This window comes from Octopus sinensis, linkage group LG11 (genome assembly GCF_006345805.1).
Source record: "Octopus sinensis linkage group LG11, ASM634580v1, whole genome shotgun sequence".
NCBI lineage: Eukaryota > Metazoa > Mollusca > Cephalopoda > Octopoda > Octopodidae > Octopus > Octopus sinensis.
In genome coordinates this window covers 8,582,996-8,602,492 of record NC_043007.1, presented here as the reverse complement: position 1 = coordinate 8,602,492, position 19,497 = coordinate 8,582,996, and the positions used below count along the sequence as shown (strand labels likewise).

The 19,497-nt window shown below is 37.8% G+C and overlaps 1 protein-coding gene across 1 annotated transcript in view; it reads left to right on the top strand.

Moving 5' to 3' along the window:
* LOC115216980 (proteasome activator complex subunit 4) overlaps nucleotides 1-19,497 on the top strand; it is a 121,576-nt gene that overhangs the window by 35,128 nt on the left and 66,951 nt on the right. Inside the window, exons 5-12 of the mRNA XM_029786464.2 lie at nucleotides 2,321-2,470; nucleotides 7,121-7,181; nucleotides 9,190-9,264; nucleotides 10,824-10,940; nucleotides 14,907-14,999; nucleotides 15,826-15,884; nucleotides 17,560-17,766; nucleotides 19,277-19,463. Coding sequence (XP_029642324.1) covers nucleotides 2,321-2,470; nucleotides 7,121-7,181; nucleotides 9,190-9,264; nucleotides 10,824-10,940; nucleotides 14,907-14,999; nucleotides 15,826-15,884; nucleotides 17,560-17,766; nucleotides 19,277-19,463 — 949 coding nt within the window. The remainder of the gene's footprint in view (nucleotides 1-2,320; nucleotides 2,471-7,120; nucleotides 7,182-9,189; nucleotides 9,265-10,823; nucleotides 10,941-14,906; nucleotides 15,000-15,825; nucleotides 15,885-17,559; nucleotides 17,767-19,276; nucleotides 19,464-19,497) is intronic.

Below are 19,497 nucleotides of genomic sequence, written 5' to 3'. Positions count from 1 at the left end.
TTATTTTTCAAAATTAAGATAAACAAAGTTTTTTTTAATCTAAACTATACTCTCCTTCATTTTCTACAATGCTCTCTCATTTATCTGATAGATTTGCAAGGCCCCTCTTCCAAAATTCACTTGTCCGTGATGAAAAATACTCCTCCAGTACCTTGTCTACAGAATTCATATTTTTTCTGTCCAAATGATTTTGAAGACTGCAGAATAAATGATAATCAGATGGGGCAATTTCCTGCGAATATTGCTGGTGGGGCTTTGTTTCCCATTCAAACCTTTGGAATGTCATCCTCACTGCATGTGGCCAAGAATTATACTGATGGTATGGGTTTAAAAGTTCAAAGTGGACTAAACCTTTCATATCCCACCAAACAGATAACAACACTTTACAAGGGCGAAGATCTGCTTTAGCCTGGGGTGCCAGTGTTTCTCCTTTCCCTCCCCACTGTCTTTGGTGCTTGACATTTTTATAGAGAACCCATTTCTCATCACCAGTCACTATTCAGTCCAAACAAGGTTCATTTGTGAGACATGACAGCAAAGAAGAGTACACATTCACTCCCTGAACGTGATTAGACTCAGCAAGTTTGTGAGGGACCCATTGACCCAATTTACTGACATTTCTGATGGCATGCAGGTGTTAATGAATGGTTAAATGCCCAAATCCGAGGTTCTCTGCTAGTTCCTCAACTGTTAAAATGGGATTTTTTTGTTCCACCTGGGTTTGCAGAAGATCCTCGTTGAGCTCTGCAGATCTTCCAAGATGAGGCTTGTCTTTTATGCTGTAGTTTTCGGCTCAGAATTTCTAGAACCACAGTTGCCACTGGCTTGCACTTATTGTCCGATCCCCATATACTGCATTAATATTCTTCATACTTCCTGTTGTGTTGTTGCCTTTATTGAACTCATAAAGCAAAATATGCTGAATATGCTCCTTTGTCACTTCCATTATAGCTTTAGAAAGATAACTCTTAAAATCGAACTGCACTCTTCAAAACTTGCACTAAGAATAAGGACAAGGCAAAATTACTACCTGCTTTGATAGCAAGTTGATGCAGGTAGTTTATCCCACCCCCCTCTGACGTTTAGTTCATACAATTGAAAAAACGCATTATTTATGGGATGAGCCAATATATTTGGAAGAGCAGACACTTTAGTGGTCGTGATAGAAAAAGTTAAAAGAGAAAATTCTGTGTGTTGTAGCTACATGGTTATAGCATGTTGAGTGAATGCTGGCCTTCTTTTGGATGTGGTCTACGGCAGAGTTTCTTATGGGGATAGACACTTGAGTGAGACGTGGGCTATGAATAATGAAAAGGGGTTGGACAAACTGCCATGCTTTATAGAATCAAAAGGTATGACTGAGTGCTAAAGAAGTTAACTTTCCAGGCATGAAGTTTCAGGTTCAGCACTTTGGGCAGATGTGTGTTCTGTCTACAGAATTCACTTTGTGAAAGGATTTGGTCAACAGGAAGTGAAAGAAGCTTGTGTGTGTGTTTAGTCTTTGTCTTGACATCAGATGATGCTTGTAAAGTGCATACTGTCATACAAACACTGCCATTCCTGTGAAATATTCTGTGAAAAGTATGTCTGACCATTGGGGAAATCTTACGTTGCTTGGAAACAGATGAGGGTTGGAGACAGGAAGGGCATCCAGTTGTAGAAAATTTGCCTCAACAAATTCAATATGACTCAAATAAGCATGGAAAATTGGATGTTAAAATGATGAGTAAATTTCTTAAGTTTGTTTTGGTAGTATGGTAAAGGAAGAAGAATTATGTGGATACAAGCTGTTGTCTTGTTAATGGGTAAATAATTTCAGTCATATTTTTTTCACTTGGTGGTGATGGCCTGGTATTTGTTGGTTCAAAAACTGCTGCTCTCAGTTGTCTATCCGCTAAATAAATAAGAGAAATAATAACTTCAAAAGTTATATATGTTGTATTCTGAATATACTCCTTGTGTCAAGTTTTCTCTGCTGAAAATATTTCTCCTGAGAAATGCAAAATGACCGTTGTACTGCATTAAAATATTTCTCCTGAGAAATGCAAAATGACCGTTGTACTGCATTAAAATATTTCTCTTGAGAAATACAAGATGACCATTGTAATGCATTCAAATATGTCTCCTGAGAAATACAAGATGACCATTGTACTGCATTCAAATATTTCTAAGAAATACAAGATGACTGTTATAATGCATTCAAATATTTCTCCTGAGAAATACAAAATGACCGTTGTACTACATTTTGTATCCTTTTTTTTTTCAGTTGTTCATTATGTTTGTGTTTAAATATTTTTTTGTTTTGTTCTCATTTGAACAGTTACTTTCCATTGGAAGCTACTGAAGAAATGATGCAGCTGTGGCGACCCCTTTTCTGCCCCTTCGACAACATTGTATACAAACCCCTAAACTGTATGCAGCACTTCCTGCCTACTATGATTTCACCAGAAAATCACCATAGAGGATTTAAGTATGTTATCTCTTTTCTTTGATTTTCACTTTTTTCTTTAGCTGGGGTAGCCACATATTTCTTCTACAGCAAGATGCTTGTTCCCATCCTTCTTTCCCATTTCAGCCTCTCTACACATGGGACAAAGCCATCTCCCTCAATATGGCAACCCTGCTCTGTCTAGAGATCTTGTCTTGTGAGTTACGTAGTGACCTTACAGTTGCTGGTGCCACAAAAGCACACCTAGTACACTCTGTAAAGTGCTTGGTGCTAGAAAGGGCATTACAATGCCATAGAAACCTCGCCATTGCAACCCTCAAGCTAATTGGATCCTGTTGAATCATCTAACCCATGCCAGCATCGAATACAGATGTTAATGATGATGGTTTCAATGATTGAGATTTCTGGATATTTTATGTCATTAAAAAAATGACACATATTTTTGTACCATTTTTTTTTTAGCATTTTTAACCCCCTGCTACATGGGTTCTGGTGCGGCTGTGTGATTACGAAGCGCATTTGCGATCAAGGGTTTCCATGGTGTGCAACACTTTGGGCAAGTGTTTCATGCCATAGCCTCAGGTCAGCCCAAACCTTTAAAAAAATTGGGTTGACAGAAACTGTGTGAAAGTCTTTCAGATGAATTGTCTTGCATTTGAAGATTTGATTTAATGCATTCGATGGTTTAATACCACCACCATCTGGCTCTTGGGTTTCCTTAGGGAAATTCACTATGTTGAATGCATTTGGATGAGGTTTCTGGCAGGAGGATGACCCAATTGCAACAACCTATGAAGTCCTGAACTGTAAAAGGTCATGGGCACTGTTCTTTCTCCTTTGACTCATGTCTGGACATAAAAACAATAAATGGTTCAGTCATCCAAACATTACTGTAAGCATAACTATGTTTGCTTCAATCTGTTTGGTTTCATTGTTGGACGGGTGTCCAGATATGTAAATTCTGCCAATTCACTGCCCTGAATATCTCAGATAAATTACAATTAGTAATTATGGAACTGTAAATCTTTAAGGTTTTTTTGTTTCTCATATTTTGAATGACTTAAATAATAACTGAATATTCTCTAAATATTTACAAACCAAATTGAAAGTAAAATGGGGATACTCTTAACCTATATAGGCCCTACCAGATTAGTGTGGTCAGTATCAGAACTAGAGAAGTTTCAAGTGTGGAAACAAGGATTAGAATTGAAGGGCCTTAGAGTCAACCTAGCTAAAACCAAAGTCCTAATAAGTAGGAAGGCAGGCAAACCACAAATCCCTTCAGGTAGATGGCCCTGCTTGATCTGTAGGAAAGGCATAGGTAGAAACTCTATAAGATGTACCCAGTGTAAACTATGGACACATAAGAGGTGTAGCAATATCAAAGGAAGGCTAACTGGGAGGATAGTTTTCGTATGTGGCAGATGCATGGGAGCAATAAAAAGCACTGAAAATGTGCAGAGAACAACTTCCTTCAAATTCCAGGGAGAAAAACTATAAGTAGTTGATAGCTTCCATTACCTAGGTGACCAAGTCAGTAGCGGAGGAGGGTGCGCTGAAAGTGTAGCTGCTAGACTAAGAATAGCTTGGGCAAAGTTCAGACAGCTCTTAATTCTGCTGGTGACAAAAGGCCTCTCGCTCAGAGTAAAAGGTAGACTGTACGACGCATGTGTACGAATGACCATGCTACATGGCAGTGAAACATGGGCCGTGACTGCTGAGGACATGCATAAGCTCGCAAGGAATGAAGCCAGCATGCTCCGATGGATGTTTAATGTCAGTGTGCATATTCGACAGAGTGTAAGTACCTTGAGAGAAAAGTTGGACTTAAGAAGCATCAGATATGGTGTGCAAGAGAGATGACTGCGCTGGTTTGGTCATGTGGTGAGAATGGATGTAGATAGCTGTGTGAAAAAGTACCACACCATAGCAGCTGAGGGAACCTGTGGAAGAGGTAGACCCAGGAAGACCTGGGATGAGGTGGTGAAGCATGACCTTCGAACATTAGGCCTCACCGAGGCAATGACTAGTGACCGGGACCCCTGGAAATATGCTGTGCTTGAGAATACTCAGCAAGTGCAAGTGAGACCATAACCTTGTGGCCTATGCCAGGGGTGTAACCAGTCCACTTATGCATGCCTTTCCTTCATTGGACACTAAACTCTACTTTTGAAGACCTGTTGAGGCAAGTGAAATCGAAATCAAATTTGATGACTGGCATCCGTGCTAGTGGAGCACTAAGAGTACCATACAAGTGAGATCGTTGCCAGAGCAACAAGCTGGTCTCCATGCCGATGGCACGTTAAAAACACCATTCGAGCGTGATCGTTACTTGCATCGCCTTACTAGCACCTGTGCTGGTGGCATGTGAAAAATCATTTGAGCGAGATCATTGCCAGTGCTGCTGGACTGGTTCTTGTGCAGGTGGCACATAAAAAGCACGTTTTGAGCATGGCTGTTGCCAGTACCGCCTGACTGGCCCTCATGCCAGTGGCATGTAAAAGCACCCACTGTACTCTCAGAGTGGTTGTCGTTAGGAAGGGCACCCAGCTGTAGAATCTGATCTGCCAGATCAGCTTGGAGTCTGGTGCAACCATCTGGTTTGCCAGACCTCAGTCAAATCGTCCAACCCATGTTAGCATGGAAAGCGGACGTTAAGCGATGATGATGATGAGTATAGAGGGTGTGCATGTGCTGGGGTTGTGATTGAACAGATGAATTTGTTGTTTCATTCAGGACTCAGTTCTTTTCCATTATGCCACAGACAAAAAAACAAAAAAGAAAGGGCTGGAAGAATTTTTCCATTTGTATTGTTTTCTTTTTGTTAATTTTTATTTTTCACCATTTTCCTTTTTGGTTAGTCTACATTACTCTGTAAGAAGCTTAGGGCTAGTTTCTCTGGCACAGATATATATATATATATATATCGCTATGTTGATGATATCAACATAGTGGTAAAGGCACCCCCACAAGAGAGTAATGTTGATATAGTAATAGAAACTAATACTATGGAGAGCATCCAGCAAATAGCTAACTCCATCCACCAGAGTATTAAGGTCACAATATACTACCCCACTAAACACCCCAACCATAGACTACCAGTACTAGACACTGAACTCTGGCTAGAAATTGTGACTAATAAAACCCAAATCCTTCATTCATACTATGCCAAACCTATGGCCTCAAAATACTTGATCCACCGGAACTCAGCCATTGCGGACAATGCCAAATTCAATATTTTGATGGCAGACCTCGTCAGAATAATGAGAAATGTGTCACGCATGTGTGAGCCCACAGAGTTAAAGAGACACATACAATATTTCATTCACCGCATGCAGTTCTCAGGTTACAGCCATAAAGAAAGGATCAGAGTATACAAAGGAGCCATGAAGAAATTTGATAATATTTTATGTAATGATAGGAATGGGATTTGCCCACTCTATAGGAACAAGTCATGGAACACTATAGAAAGGACATAAAAGAAAATAGGGAAGGCCAAGAAGCATAGGAGAGCGGGTAAATGAACATTGGAGACAAGTCAAGGAAGGTAAAAGCTCATCGATTCTGTACCAACACGCCGAACAGGAACATGGGGGATCAATCAATAACATAGAAATTAAAATATTGTCCACACATAGAACAGATGCAACAATCAGACAAATTACAAAAGCTACACACATAATAGAAAATAAACCTAGCCTGAATAGAAAACTAGAATGGAGCACTAGCACACACCACAACATATGACGATAGAGGATCCCGAAAACAAAATAAATACACAGATAAATAAACAAATAGAAATAAATAACTATATATATATATATATATATATATATATATATTTTTTTTTTCAATTTGATTTATTATTATTATTACTAGTATTGTTGTTATACATACATACAAGCATATGTAATGATAATAATAAGTGGATGTAAACACATGAACAAAATAAGAAAAAACAAAATACAAATTACATGAACGTATATAAACAGAAGATACAAATATTACAGGCATCCCCCCACACACACACACTAAATAAACATAGACGCACATAGAGATATAAGCATGCACAAATGAAGACATACAATAGAAATACAAAATGGCTGACGGTTAGTAAGGAGAGACACAAATAAGAAAGAAGAAAACAAAGGACCACTGATGCGGTCACAGGAGTATGACGAAAAAACTCTGGCTGAAATAAGATTAAGATTAATGTAAAAAATAAATAACACTGAAGCAAAGTAACACCAAATATATAGTGCGTGTGTTTTTATTGGCTAAACTGCCAAAATGACCATTCCGAAATATAACAATATCTGTTTCAACACACGACTTCACATAAAAAATCTTGCACAACAAATATTTAAACGTACTATATATATATATATATATATGTACACACACATATATATATATATATAATATATATATATATATATATATATACCTCCCTCCCTCCCTGGGCAGGACACCAATCCATCTCAGGATTACACATTTTTACAAGTGGAGTGGAGCAACGTGAAATCAAGTGTTCTGCTCAAAAGCACAATACATCACCCAATCCAGGAATCAAAACCACAATCTTACGATCATGACTTCAACACCCTTACCATTAAGCCATGCACCTTTTTAGAAATTATTAACTAAGCTATGTTTCTATGTGTATTGTAGAATATGGTTTGATGAAATCATGTCGCTTTGGACAACCTTAAACTCTTCTGGATGTGAATATGTAAGAATCTTAATTTTTTCCCTACACAAACTGTTGCTTTTAATTTTGTTATTCTGAATTTACCATTCCTATATCTCTAATATCTGTTTTTCCATGCCAGCATGGGTTAGATGAATATGCTATTGAGGCATTGTTTTATAACCAAAGACCCTTACCTGCTCTTCTAGTAAGATGTCTCTTATTCCACCTGTCTTTGAAAATGCAGAACCAGTGGATAATTTTGTTGACAGGGGAAAAAACATCATCATCCCTTGCTGTTCTGTGATTTTTTTTTCTTTTGGGAAGCGCAAATATCAACAAGAATACAAACATCTACACATACAGACATGTACATGTATACATTTTACACATACTTCTGTGTGTATGTATGTATATATGTATATATATATATTTCTTTATATATATATATGTGTTTGTATAGTGTGTGTGTGTGTGTATATATATATATATATATATATATATATATATATATATATACATACACGCATACATAAATACTCATAATAGTGTGTGTGTGTGTGTGTGTATATATATATATATATGTGTGTGTGTGTGTGTGTGTATATATGAGTGTGCGTGTCTCACCCAGGCTAGCATGGAAGGTGGACATTAAAAGATGATGATATATACTCGCTGAAATACCTGATGCCCAAATTAAGAGTAACATCACAAAGCTCTTTATTTTACTTACTGTAAATCTCTTCGCAAAAAAACACTCAGTGAAATTTTGGACTAATAACATTTTGTAGAGTTTTTTATTTTTCTTCTCTTAAGAATGTATTTTTGTTTGATATCCAAATTCCAAATATATGCAAGTTTAATTCTGTAAAAAATTGCACACAAGTTCAAATCTTTTGAATCTCTTTTCAATTTCTCCTTAACCATAATCCTTACCCTGACTCAGAATTGTAATCCTAAGTGCCTACACAAAACCCTAACATTAAATGCTAACCCTCGGGAGAGTGAGAAAGTGCAGGATATGAAAGACGTAGAGAGAGAGAGAGAGAGAGAGAGACAAACAGAGGACAAAGCAAGATAGAGCGTGGTATGAAAGATGTGTGTGTAGAGTGAGAGAAAGAGCATGATATGAAAGATGTGTGTGTGTAGAGAGAGGGAGAAGGAAGGAATGAGTTTGGTTTAATCACAAATATAGCTGTTGTAGGATTAAGTTACTTCCTTTCATGCGTGTAATGTCATAAGTGTATGTGTATACATGTTAAGAGAGTAAACCTTTGGTCAAAATCATTCCTTTTCTTAAATGTGACAGGGTGTGACATACATGCATACACACAAACACTGTTTACATTAGTTGTCATCTGTCTGCTACGACTTGGCTTTGTAAACTGATTGAAAGCGCGCATATGTGTATCCCTGAATGACAGCTGTATTAACATTACTATTCCACTGCCACTCCGCATTTGTCACTTACACAACTCTGTTCTCCCCTTTCCTGATATCAGTCACTCTCCCTATGCCACCTCATTTCCCTCACACTAACATTCTTGCACCATTCTCAGTTTATCCAAAAATAGTCCACCCTACCATTACAATTTCATAAGTTATATATATACATATATTATAAATTTCTCTTCACAACCATATGGTTCCAGGTTCAGTCCCACTGCATGGCACCTTGGGCATATAGTGTTGTGCTAATTAAAGCTATGTCTGTGAATTTAATAAATGGAAACTGGAATGAAAATTATTTGTGTTCTTGTCTTGATATTGCATAGTAATTGTAAACAAACATCACTGTCATACAAGCAGTGTTATTTTGTCTGTAATCTTCCATAAAAACACACTCATGCCAGGAGGAGAATATTATCTTGCTTGGATTCAGATGAAGGTTGGTGACTGGAAGAGCATCTAGTTGTAGGATATATGTCTCTGCAAATTTCATCTGACCCTTGCAAGCAATGCTGATTACACACACATATATATTTAGTTGTGGGAGTGTGTATCTATTATCTATACACATTTGTTTTTATTATGTTTTTTATTATTTCAGAGTTTGGTATCCTTAATTTCCCGCTTGGCTTACGACAACATTGGTTACATTGACTGGTCTCCTCACATTCCTCGTGTAAATATTCCAAATTGATTTTGTTTTCTCTAAATTGACAGATTTAACTTCTTAACAGATGTTAAATGATGATAATGATGTGTACATATATATATATATATATATATATATACTTCTATATATATAAACAAAACTGGAAAAGTTTGGTATATTTTAAATTCCATGTTACATATATTTCATTTCAAGATAAAGATATTTAGGTATACATTTAGTCAAAACATGTAGAATCTCCTATCCATAATTCTTCAGACAGTTGAATCTTTGCCTGAAGAATTAGAGATAAGAGATTCTTTACATGGTTTTTCTACCTTTATAACTCTTGTTTTCTGATGAAACACATGTAACATAGAATTAAAGTTGCACAAAATTTATTCCAGTCTTCTGTTTTAATTTGTAATTACTCTGCATATTAAATTCACCAAAAATTTCATTTGCTATGTATATCACATTAAAAAAGACTCCTATGTAACACACACACAGGATTAATGTGAACATGCAGATGTCCATTTGTTTTTCCATGTTAGCATGGGGTCACACAAAAATATCAATAACCCTATTTACCAACATAGAACTTTATCAGACTCTGCACATGTAACATGCATGTACATTGAGCACTTCATGTTTATACATGAAAAGGCAAACATGCTATATATATATATATATATATAGATAATATAAAAGGGGATATGATCCCTTTTTGAAGCAGAAACACACTTCCACAGTCTTTTCCTTAATGGCATTTCAATTTTAGATTCTTGAGATTATCTCCCATTCTCATTTGGAATTGTTGGTCCACCCTCTCTGCAAACGGATATTATTTCAATAAAACAAGAGGTTTTTTTTCCCTGTATATTACTTAATATACCCAAATTCATCTTTGTTGTTCAAAAACATCCCACTAGCTACTCTCTTATTCCTTTTAGCTCATTTTGCTTCATGGTCTCGTCTGTTGTAGACAACGAACGAAGGTTCTGCAATCTTTTGCTCAGCAACTACCTGCACAGATGACTTGTTTATAGCAATCAGAGGTTTGTGCTGTGCATTGTCTCATTACCTCCATCGAATTGAAATTGCCTGTACAGGTGCACTGTTTCCCTTTTGAAGTGCTTTGCTGAAGAATGCAATGCACTGCCTGGTCTAGGAATTGAAACCACAGTCTTGCAATCACAAGTGTGATATTTGAAACCTCTTGGCCATATTCAAAATTTCATTGCAGCTAATAATCTTCAAACACTGTCTATTCACATATTCACACTGCAGAATTTGTAAATTATTCTTACATTCACAACATTTAAATAGTTTGATGATATAGGGACACAGACCGTGTCGTATAGCCAGCTGGAGACGATGTCTCCTGGGGCTAAATTACAGCAACATTCGTCCTAAACCAGGACTGCCAGGTTATGTTGGCAAACAATCTTTACTTTAAATAGTTTGCCTGAGGTTTTATTTTGTGGAGAACTGAAAAATACGTTCACTTATTCCAATTCACCATCGAATAATTGATTGGCACAATAGCGAAAGTAAAACGTTTTTTTTTTTTCCCTTTTTCCCTTCAGGTATTTACCCGCTTTCTGAAAGGCTTCAACCTCCCAGTCGGTAACTCTAAGAACGCAACTCAATCCAACAACACTGTTGATATTAATGCATATGTTCTATGGATAATTTCTATGATTGTAAGTAATGACATTTTCCAGTTCAATACCTCTACCTAGCATTTTGAAACTTTATCATTGGACATCTCTGTTTCTATTACCTTGCTTCTATACAGGCACAAGTGTGGCTGTGTGGTAAGAAGTTTGCTTCTCAATTACATGGTTGTGGGTTCAGTCCCACTATGTGGCACCTTGGGCAAGTATCTTTTTACTACAGCCTCAGGCCAATCAAAGGTTTGTGAATGGATTTGGTAGACAGAAACTAAAAGAAGCATATATATATATATATATATATAATATATATATATATATATATATATATATATATATATACACACATACACACATGCATGTATATATATGTATGGTAATGTGTGTGTGGTTATATATGATGATGATGATTTCTGTCAGTCATGGTTAACCATGTATGTGCAGTGCTTTATTTTCTTTTACGAGGATGATTAAGAGTCATCCATACATGCAAATTTCCCTTTTTCATAGCACCAATGTTGTGAAAAGAAAAATCACTGCTTAAAACTTACACAACTTGGTGTTGGTGTTGCCACAGGTATTGCAGTCAGAACTCAAAACTGCAAGGAACCTTGTCTAAGGCTCTAACACTTCTGTCCTGGAGCGGTTCTTTATTTTATTACCCCTGGGGAGATCAAAAGCTAAGTTGGGCCTTGGTGAGATTTGAACTCATAGTGCAGAGAACCCAAACAAATACTACGGGACATTCTTTCCAGTGCTACAGATAAAAATCATTATTTTTACATTTCTCTCTCTTTATTTGATATGTATGAGTAGACAAAGCCATTGCTGTGTCGCTGAGAAGCTTGCTGCCCAACCCTGTGGTTTCAGGTTCAATCCCACTGTATTATACCTGGACAAGTGGGCTAACCAAAGCCTTGTGAGTTGATTTGGTTGAAGGAAAGAAGCCTGTCATATATGTATTTGTGTGTTCATTTGTCTTGACATCTTATGCTGGTAGTAAATAAGCATCACCATTCATTCATTTTCAGTGTGCCATAAGAAGATAACCAGGGGTGGAGGGGAGTATCACCTTGCTTGGAAGCAGGTGAGGGTTGGTGACAGGAAGGACATCCAGCTGTAGAAAATTTGCTTCAACGAATTCCATCCTGTCCATGCAAGCATAGGAAAATAGATGTTAAATGATGATGATGGCTGTCCATGCCTGCAAATTTCCCTTCTCCATGTTGTTGAAAAGAAAGGTTATTGCTTAAGGCCATTACAACTTGGCATCAGTATCTTCAGATATTAATATCTACAAAGCATCTTGTCGGAACGGGGCCCTTTGACAAGTCCCATCACCTCAGACCAGAGAGGACCTTCAAGATGTGACAGTTGGGGTCACTTCATACTTCTCTGAAATCCTCAGCACAAGATGCATTTTAATGTCTTGCCCTGGTTTGGTCAACAATAAAGATGTTGACTAAGAGCGGTGTGTTTTTATTGGCAGAATCCTCCTTCCAGAATTTATTGAAGCGTGTGTGTCTATGCAAGTGGCTTTATGCAAGGTTTCCATTCATGATTTTTTTTTTTATGTAAACCACAGAAACAGAGCTCTCTCTCTTCTACACCACACTCTTAACTATTGATGCAGCATGTGTTTCAACCTGCTGGAAATCATTGCTAACGGCTACTCTATAATTAATTTCCTTCATTACAGAGAACACAACACTGGTTATTTGGGGATGTTTAAAAGACTTTGTCACAAACTTTTGTTTGCGACAAGATTCACTGACTGCAAAGGTTAAAACTAATAATTAACTTACTGCACTTTGTTGGTAATAATTAAATGAAATAGTAATTGAGGAAATGCTGTCTACACACTACACTGTGTACTCAATATATCCCAAATCTTTTAGCCTACTCTTATAAATCCTCTTGTATGGTATATGCTATCTGTTTAATGCAGATTTGGGGGCTGCAGTGGAAACAGGGTCTTCTTTGGAAGGATACAATGGGTCATGTTGCTGTCAACATTTTCATGATCAGATTTGAGACTAACACTGTCATCTGAAGAATTACTTATTGGTTATACAACATTCTTAATGTATACATCTGTGTGTGGACCATTGTTCAGAATTGAGTTCTTTTACTTCAGGATTGGTAGTGTCATTATATTGTTGGTGGCGAGCTGGCAGAATCGTTAGCATGCTGGGGGAAATGCTTAGCAGTATTTTGTCTGCTGTTATGTTCTGAGTTCAAATTCTGCTGAGGTCGACTTTGCTTTTCATCCTTTTGGGATCAATTAAATAAGTACCAGTTACGCACTGGGGTCAATGTAATTGACTTAATCCCTTTGTTTGTCCTTGTTTATCCCCTCTATGTTTAGCATCCTGTGGGCAATAAAGAAATAATTATATTGTTGGATACAATGCTTTGCAATATATTTTCCAACTCTCTGCATTCTGAGTTCAAATCATATCAAGGTCAACTTGTACCTCTCATCCTTTCGGGGCCACTAAATAAAGAACCAGTCCAGAGGTAGTAAATTGGCAGAATTGGTTCAGTAGCAGATCAGATGTTCTTGTAGTTTCCATTCTGGCTTTGTGTATTCTGAGTTGAGGAGGAGGTGTAAAATGGTGGGACGTCTGTCGAGATTTACAACCATTAAGTATCAGCAATGGAAAGTCTAACAGAAGCAGTCTCCTTGGTTCAAGGGACCAGTTGATTTCAACCATACACCACTACCACCACCACCATCATTAGAGATATGGTAGAACAACAAAGATGGGATAATGAACAAACAACATTTTAGTTGGTGTTATATTATAAATACTTTAGTCACTGATGTTAATCTGAACATTATTTAGTGAGGCTTTACAAGTGTTGGACATTATTCCAAGTTGTAGTAAAAAGTTTGCTTCCCAACCATATGGTCCAGGGTTCAGTCCCACTGTGTGACACCTTGGGGCAAATGTGTGACACCTGGGTCAACCAAAGCTACATATCCTCTCATATATAGGATGGTGCTGCTGTTAGACACCCAACCATTCTAGACTACATCCATAAAGTTACTTGAATTAACATCAAGTTACTATCATCACTCTTCATGCTCTGACTTACAGAAGCATTGTCTCCTCATGTTGCCCTTTCTACTGCTACTGTAGTGGCTGCTACTCCTAGGGACTATTTAGTCTTGTGTTCCTTCCACCTAAGTCCACTTGTTCCTACTTCTTTTGTTACCCCCATTCTATCTACCCTTTGTAGCCTCAGCATTAATAACTTTATCCACTCCTTTTTCATCAGAATGTCCTCCTTCTGGAATTACACCCCTACTTGTGTCTCTTCTGTAGCTTCTGTAGTTGTTCAGGATGAGTATCAGCTACAACAATGTCCCACTTGTCTAAGATGACCTGCAAAGTTCATCACTATAGACTCTTTCTCCAGACCAAACCTACAAAAAAAAAAAGAGAGCACTGCTATTGATTTTACTCTCTTACTCACTAGTCGTGATCGTTGATGGTACCATATAAACGGTACCCTTGAATTGTCGTGGTTGATGCTGGTGTCATGTAAATTGGCACCTTGGGGATCATGGTCGTTGGTCGTAGTCATTACCAGTGCCATGCAAATGGCACCCATGAATCGTCGGGGTTGTTGCCGGTACCAGGTAAACTGCAACCACCCATGAATTGTGGTTGTTGACGGTGTCATGTAAATGGTACCTGTACCAGTGGCATGTAAAAGTACCCATTACCCTCTTGGAGTGGTTGGCATTGGGAAGGGCATGCAGCTGTAGGAATCATGCCAAATCAGATTGGAACCTGGTGCAGCCCCCCCCCCCCATCCCAGCTCATCACTTCTAGTCAAACTGTCCAACCCGTGCTAGCATGGAAAGCGAACATTAAACGATGATGATGATGGTTTTATTTCCCTACAATATTTTTGTCTTTTACATGTCTTCATTGCTATTTCTGTTTGTTGTTAATCTTGCTGCATTTCCTTTCTTCCTCAAAGGATAAAAACAACAGCTCAGTTCAAGAGCACATTGACAAATTGTTCGAGACCTTGAAAACTTTCTATCACCCATCCAATACTGGTCGCTGGAATGTAAGTAACCAATTTCTTACCAATGTTTCATCAATGGAGTAGATGTAAAATGGAAATGGATCTCTTATTTTTTTTTTATGTAATTATGGTGGTTAAACCCTGACCAATCTGTCCAACGATCTCAAAAATTCCAGCCATCACCATCTACCCCTATTACCCTTTCTTTTTCTCCTTTTTACAGGGGGTGGCGATTTGAGCTGTTATTTCTAGCTGGTCAAATAACCATATAAAAGATCCTCCCTTTCATCCTTTTTTCTCATTTTTCTCATCTTTTAGTTGAGAAAGAAGGTAGTGCCTGTGACAACTTTACAGGGCCTCCAAAACTAGTAAGAAAGAAGAATGCTTGAAATAAGGGTGGATTCTGCTTTTTGCATAGGTTGTCTTACGTTGTAGATTTGTATCCTTTGCTAGTACGTGAAAGCTATTTTAGTATTGTGAAGAAGCCATTGCACATCCCTTGGGGTATCTTCAGAAACAGAGTTATGTTATGATGGGTAGTGGACTTTGGGTTACTTTGTATTCAACTGTCATTGACTCACCCACAGGTGCTGTGGACCTCATGAGCTTATGAAAATAGCTTTCACCACTGGTTTGTGTTCGTAATATATTTGCTATTTAGATATTTAAAAAAAAATAAATCATATTATTGAATCGTTTTGTAAAAGACTAATTCACTCACATCAATGAGATTAATGGCTATAAAATTCTTTCATTTCAGACTCTTAATCATTTTTCATGATAAACTTAAATTACAATTTCGACAAATCAGATTTATCATTCATTCTGATGTATCTAATTTCTGTTTATTTGTTAATTTTATTTTCAGCTGAAACTATCAAATCTTTTAGTGACATTTCCAAGGTTATTCATCAAACGGTTACACAGGTAATTGTATAAGTTTTCTTGTGTGTTTTTTATATTCTTATTTGATGTTATTTTTGGGGTAGGTAGCTAGAGATTTTAGCTCGTTTTGACTCTAACCTTCTCCTTACAAACTTGTGGCATCGTACTACATCAATGTAAGGAATAAATGCCATTGTTGTTTTATTGAAAGATGCAAAATCCAGATTGTTGTAGAATTGAGCTTTTAAAATTTTTGTGCTGGAAGGCCATGAATTGGCTAAGTTGTTAAAACATCAGACAAAATGCTTTGCAATGTCAGTTCCAGTTATTGCTCTCTGAGTTCAAATCCTGCTCAAATCAACATTGCTTTTCATCATTATTTGGTATCACTAAATTACATACTGAGATTGGTTCTCTTTCATCATCATCAGTATCATCATCGTTTAACATCCACTTTCCATGCTGGTATGGGTTGGACGGTTTGACTGAGGTCTGGCAAGCCAGTGGGCTGCACAAGGCTCCAATCTGATCTAGCAATGTTTCTACAGCTAGATGATCTTCCTGATACCAACCACTGTGAGAGTGTAGTGGGTGTTTTTTATGTGGCACCAGCATGGGAGTCAGTCAGGGGTCACTGGCATTGAAACAGGAGCCAGTCAGGGGGCATTGATAAATAAATCAGCTGTGGTCATACTTGCACATGGATAGGTTTTGCCATGTGTAAAAATGCCAATTACATGCTAGATGTCACAATGACTCCATCAAGGCTTAAGGGCCCAGGGCAACACTAGTCACTCCAGTTATTTATAGACTGATATCTCATTCCCAGTGTCCCATTAAATAGCCAGGAAAATTATATCACTTCACTTTCAGAGAACGAATAGAAACAGATATATCAATAACAATTTACTTGTGTATTGTTGTGTTTGTCAACCAGAAATTGACTCATATGCACTGGGATCCCATCATCATCATCATCATTTTTGTGTCCATTTTCCCATGTTTTTACTGGTTGGACAGGACTTGAATTATGGAATTTCTAACAATGATGACTAATACACTTGGAACATTCATGACCTGTTACTTTTGGGAAAGAAAATTACCTGAAGATTCTATATATCAACATATGTTGCCTTGAGAATGCTGACTCTGAAAAAGTTATCATCATCAGCGTTTGATATCTGTCATCCATGTTGATATGGGTTGGATGATTTGAGAGGATCTGATGAGCTGCAGGGACTGCCTTGAGCTCCAGTGTCTGCTCTGGCATGGTTTTTACAACTGGTTGACCTCCCTTATACCAACTGCTTTGCAGAGTGACTGGATGCTTTTTTTGTGGCACCAGCACTTGTAGTGTTACCATGTAACTTGCAAGACAACAAACAAAATTTCCTTGAATGGAGATGTAGGCGTTAGGGAGGTGGCTTTATGCCAGGTGTTGAGGGGCTGAGAGATAGGAACAGTAAAAGGTGTCTTGTTATAGAGGAGATACATGGCTATCCCACATACAGAGGTGATTGGGAATAACTGGATAGAGAGATAACAATGGTTAGGACAAGGTGTCAGGGCTTGAAAAATGGACGTTTAACGATGATGAAAGACTGATAAAATGAATTTTAAGTATTTAGGCTGATTTGGTCGATTTAAATCTTTTTCATTTTATAAAACTGCTTTTCTTAGATAATTTAGAAGTTATTACTGTTTGTTTTTATTTCAGAGAAAGAGTAGCACCGAAAAGCTGGAAGACACCAGTTCCTCAATCCCATAAACTAACAGAAGACGACATCACCAAATTTGTGTTGAGCATCAAACCAGTCGTTTTCATGGCCATGTTTGGCAAGTATGGCATGCACGATGCATCTGTTGCACTAAAGCACCTAGCATGCTTGCGGCCAGAGATAATTTTACCAGCATTTCTTGAAAGGTAAGTTTCTTGTAATTATCTGCGTAGCAACAGAGTGAATCCTCATCTTTGAACAATTAGATACTCTACAACCTGTATTGAGTATACTTTCTCCCATTTGTACATATATGTATTTATATTGATATCTGTGTCTTAACCCCAATGAGAATTTCTTATTTGCTGGTGCCACATAAAAAGCGCCCAGGCCATTTTGTAAAGTGGTTGGCATTTGGAAGGGCATCCAGCCATAAGAACTATGCCAAGGCAAACTGTGAAGCCTGGGGCAGTCTTCTGGTCTGCCAGCTCCTGTCAAACTGTCCAACTCATGCCAGCATGGAAAGCGGACATTAAATGATGATGATGATGAGTTGCCATCATTGTATATTTCTCCAATCAATCTGTTGTGATGATTTCCATTGTGTAAAGTAGCATCTAGTGAGCACACACACACACACACATTTAAATACTATTTTCTCCAGTAGTTCAGGTGTAAAATTTATCACCTGTCGTTTGGCAGACTTGGATTCATTTCAGTGGTGCTGGAGCAAATTGATTCAAACGTTGGTAACAACAGATACCTTCTGCTGTGTCATTCTCAGAAATAAAACCTTTGTGCTTTTAGAAAATTACTATTTTTAAGTATCATAATGAGAGATATTCAGCAACAGTACTTTGGAGTAAAGATTGTTTGCCAACATAACATGGCAGTCCTGGTTTAGGACGAATGTTGCTGTAATTTTATATAGCCAGCTGGAGACGATGTCTCCTGGGACTAAATTACAGCAACATTCATCCTAAACCACGACTGCCATGTTATGGCAAACAATCTTTACTTCTTTGTTGCTTCAGTTTCGTCAAGAGTCAAATAATTTGTTCTTGCTCAAACTCTCATATATCTTCCTTTAGTTCATAATCCATCATCATCATCATATGTCCGCTTTCCATGTTGGCATGGGTTGGACAGTTTGACTGAGGACTGGCAAGCCAAAAGGCTGCACTAGGCTCCAATCTGATTTAGCAGTTTCTACAGCTGGATGCCCTTCCTAATACCAACCACTCTGAGAATGTAGTGGGTGCTTTTTACCGGCACAGGAGCCAGTCAGGCAACACTGGTATTGACCACGCTCAAATGGTGCTTTTTGTGTGCCACCAACACAGGAGCTAGTCAGGTGGTACTGGCACTGACTACGTTCAAATAGTGCTTTTTATGTGCCACCAGCATGGGTGCCAGTCAAGCAACACTGGCATCAGTCATGCTCGAATGGAACTTTTAGATATTAGTAAAACACTTCTATTAATTAGTTAACACCATTCGAATTTGATATCATCCAATTAAGGATTTGATCCATAATGTCATCTGAGTTCTTAAGATAGGCATCATTTGGTGTCTCCAGATGTTTCTGTGGAAGACCCCATGTTGATTCATATTAGAAGTATTCTTAATAATGATATTGAAAGTTGATTCATCATCAATAAAAAAAAAAAATCCCCTCCCCGCCAAAAAATGAAGAATTGTCCTTTCTCCTTCCAGAATGTACCCTGCCATGGAGACATTAACAGAGCCACATCGTCTGATTGCTTGCATGACATGTATTGTCGGTGTATGCCGTCCTATGCTGCAGTCCACTAAATGGTACCCAGAGGGTCGACTGCATGTTTTGCCATTACTCAACTTATCTCTTCCTGGCATTGATCCAAACGATGTCAAGAAATCTCTGGTAATTATTTGCAACTAATTTTTACTTTTTCAAC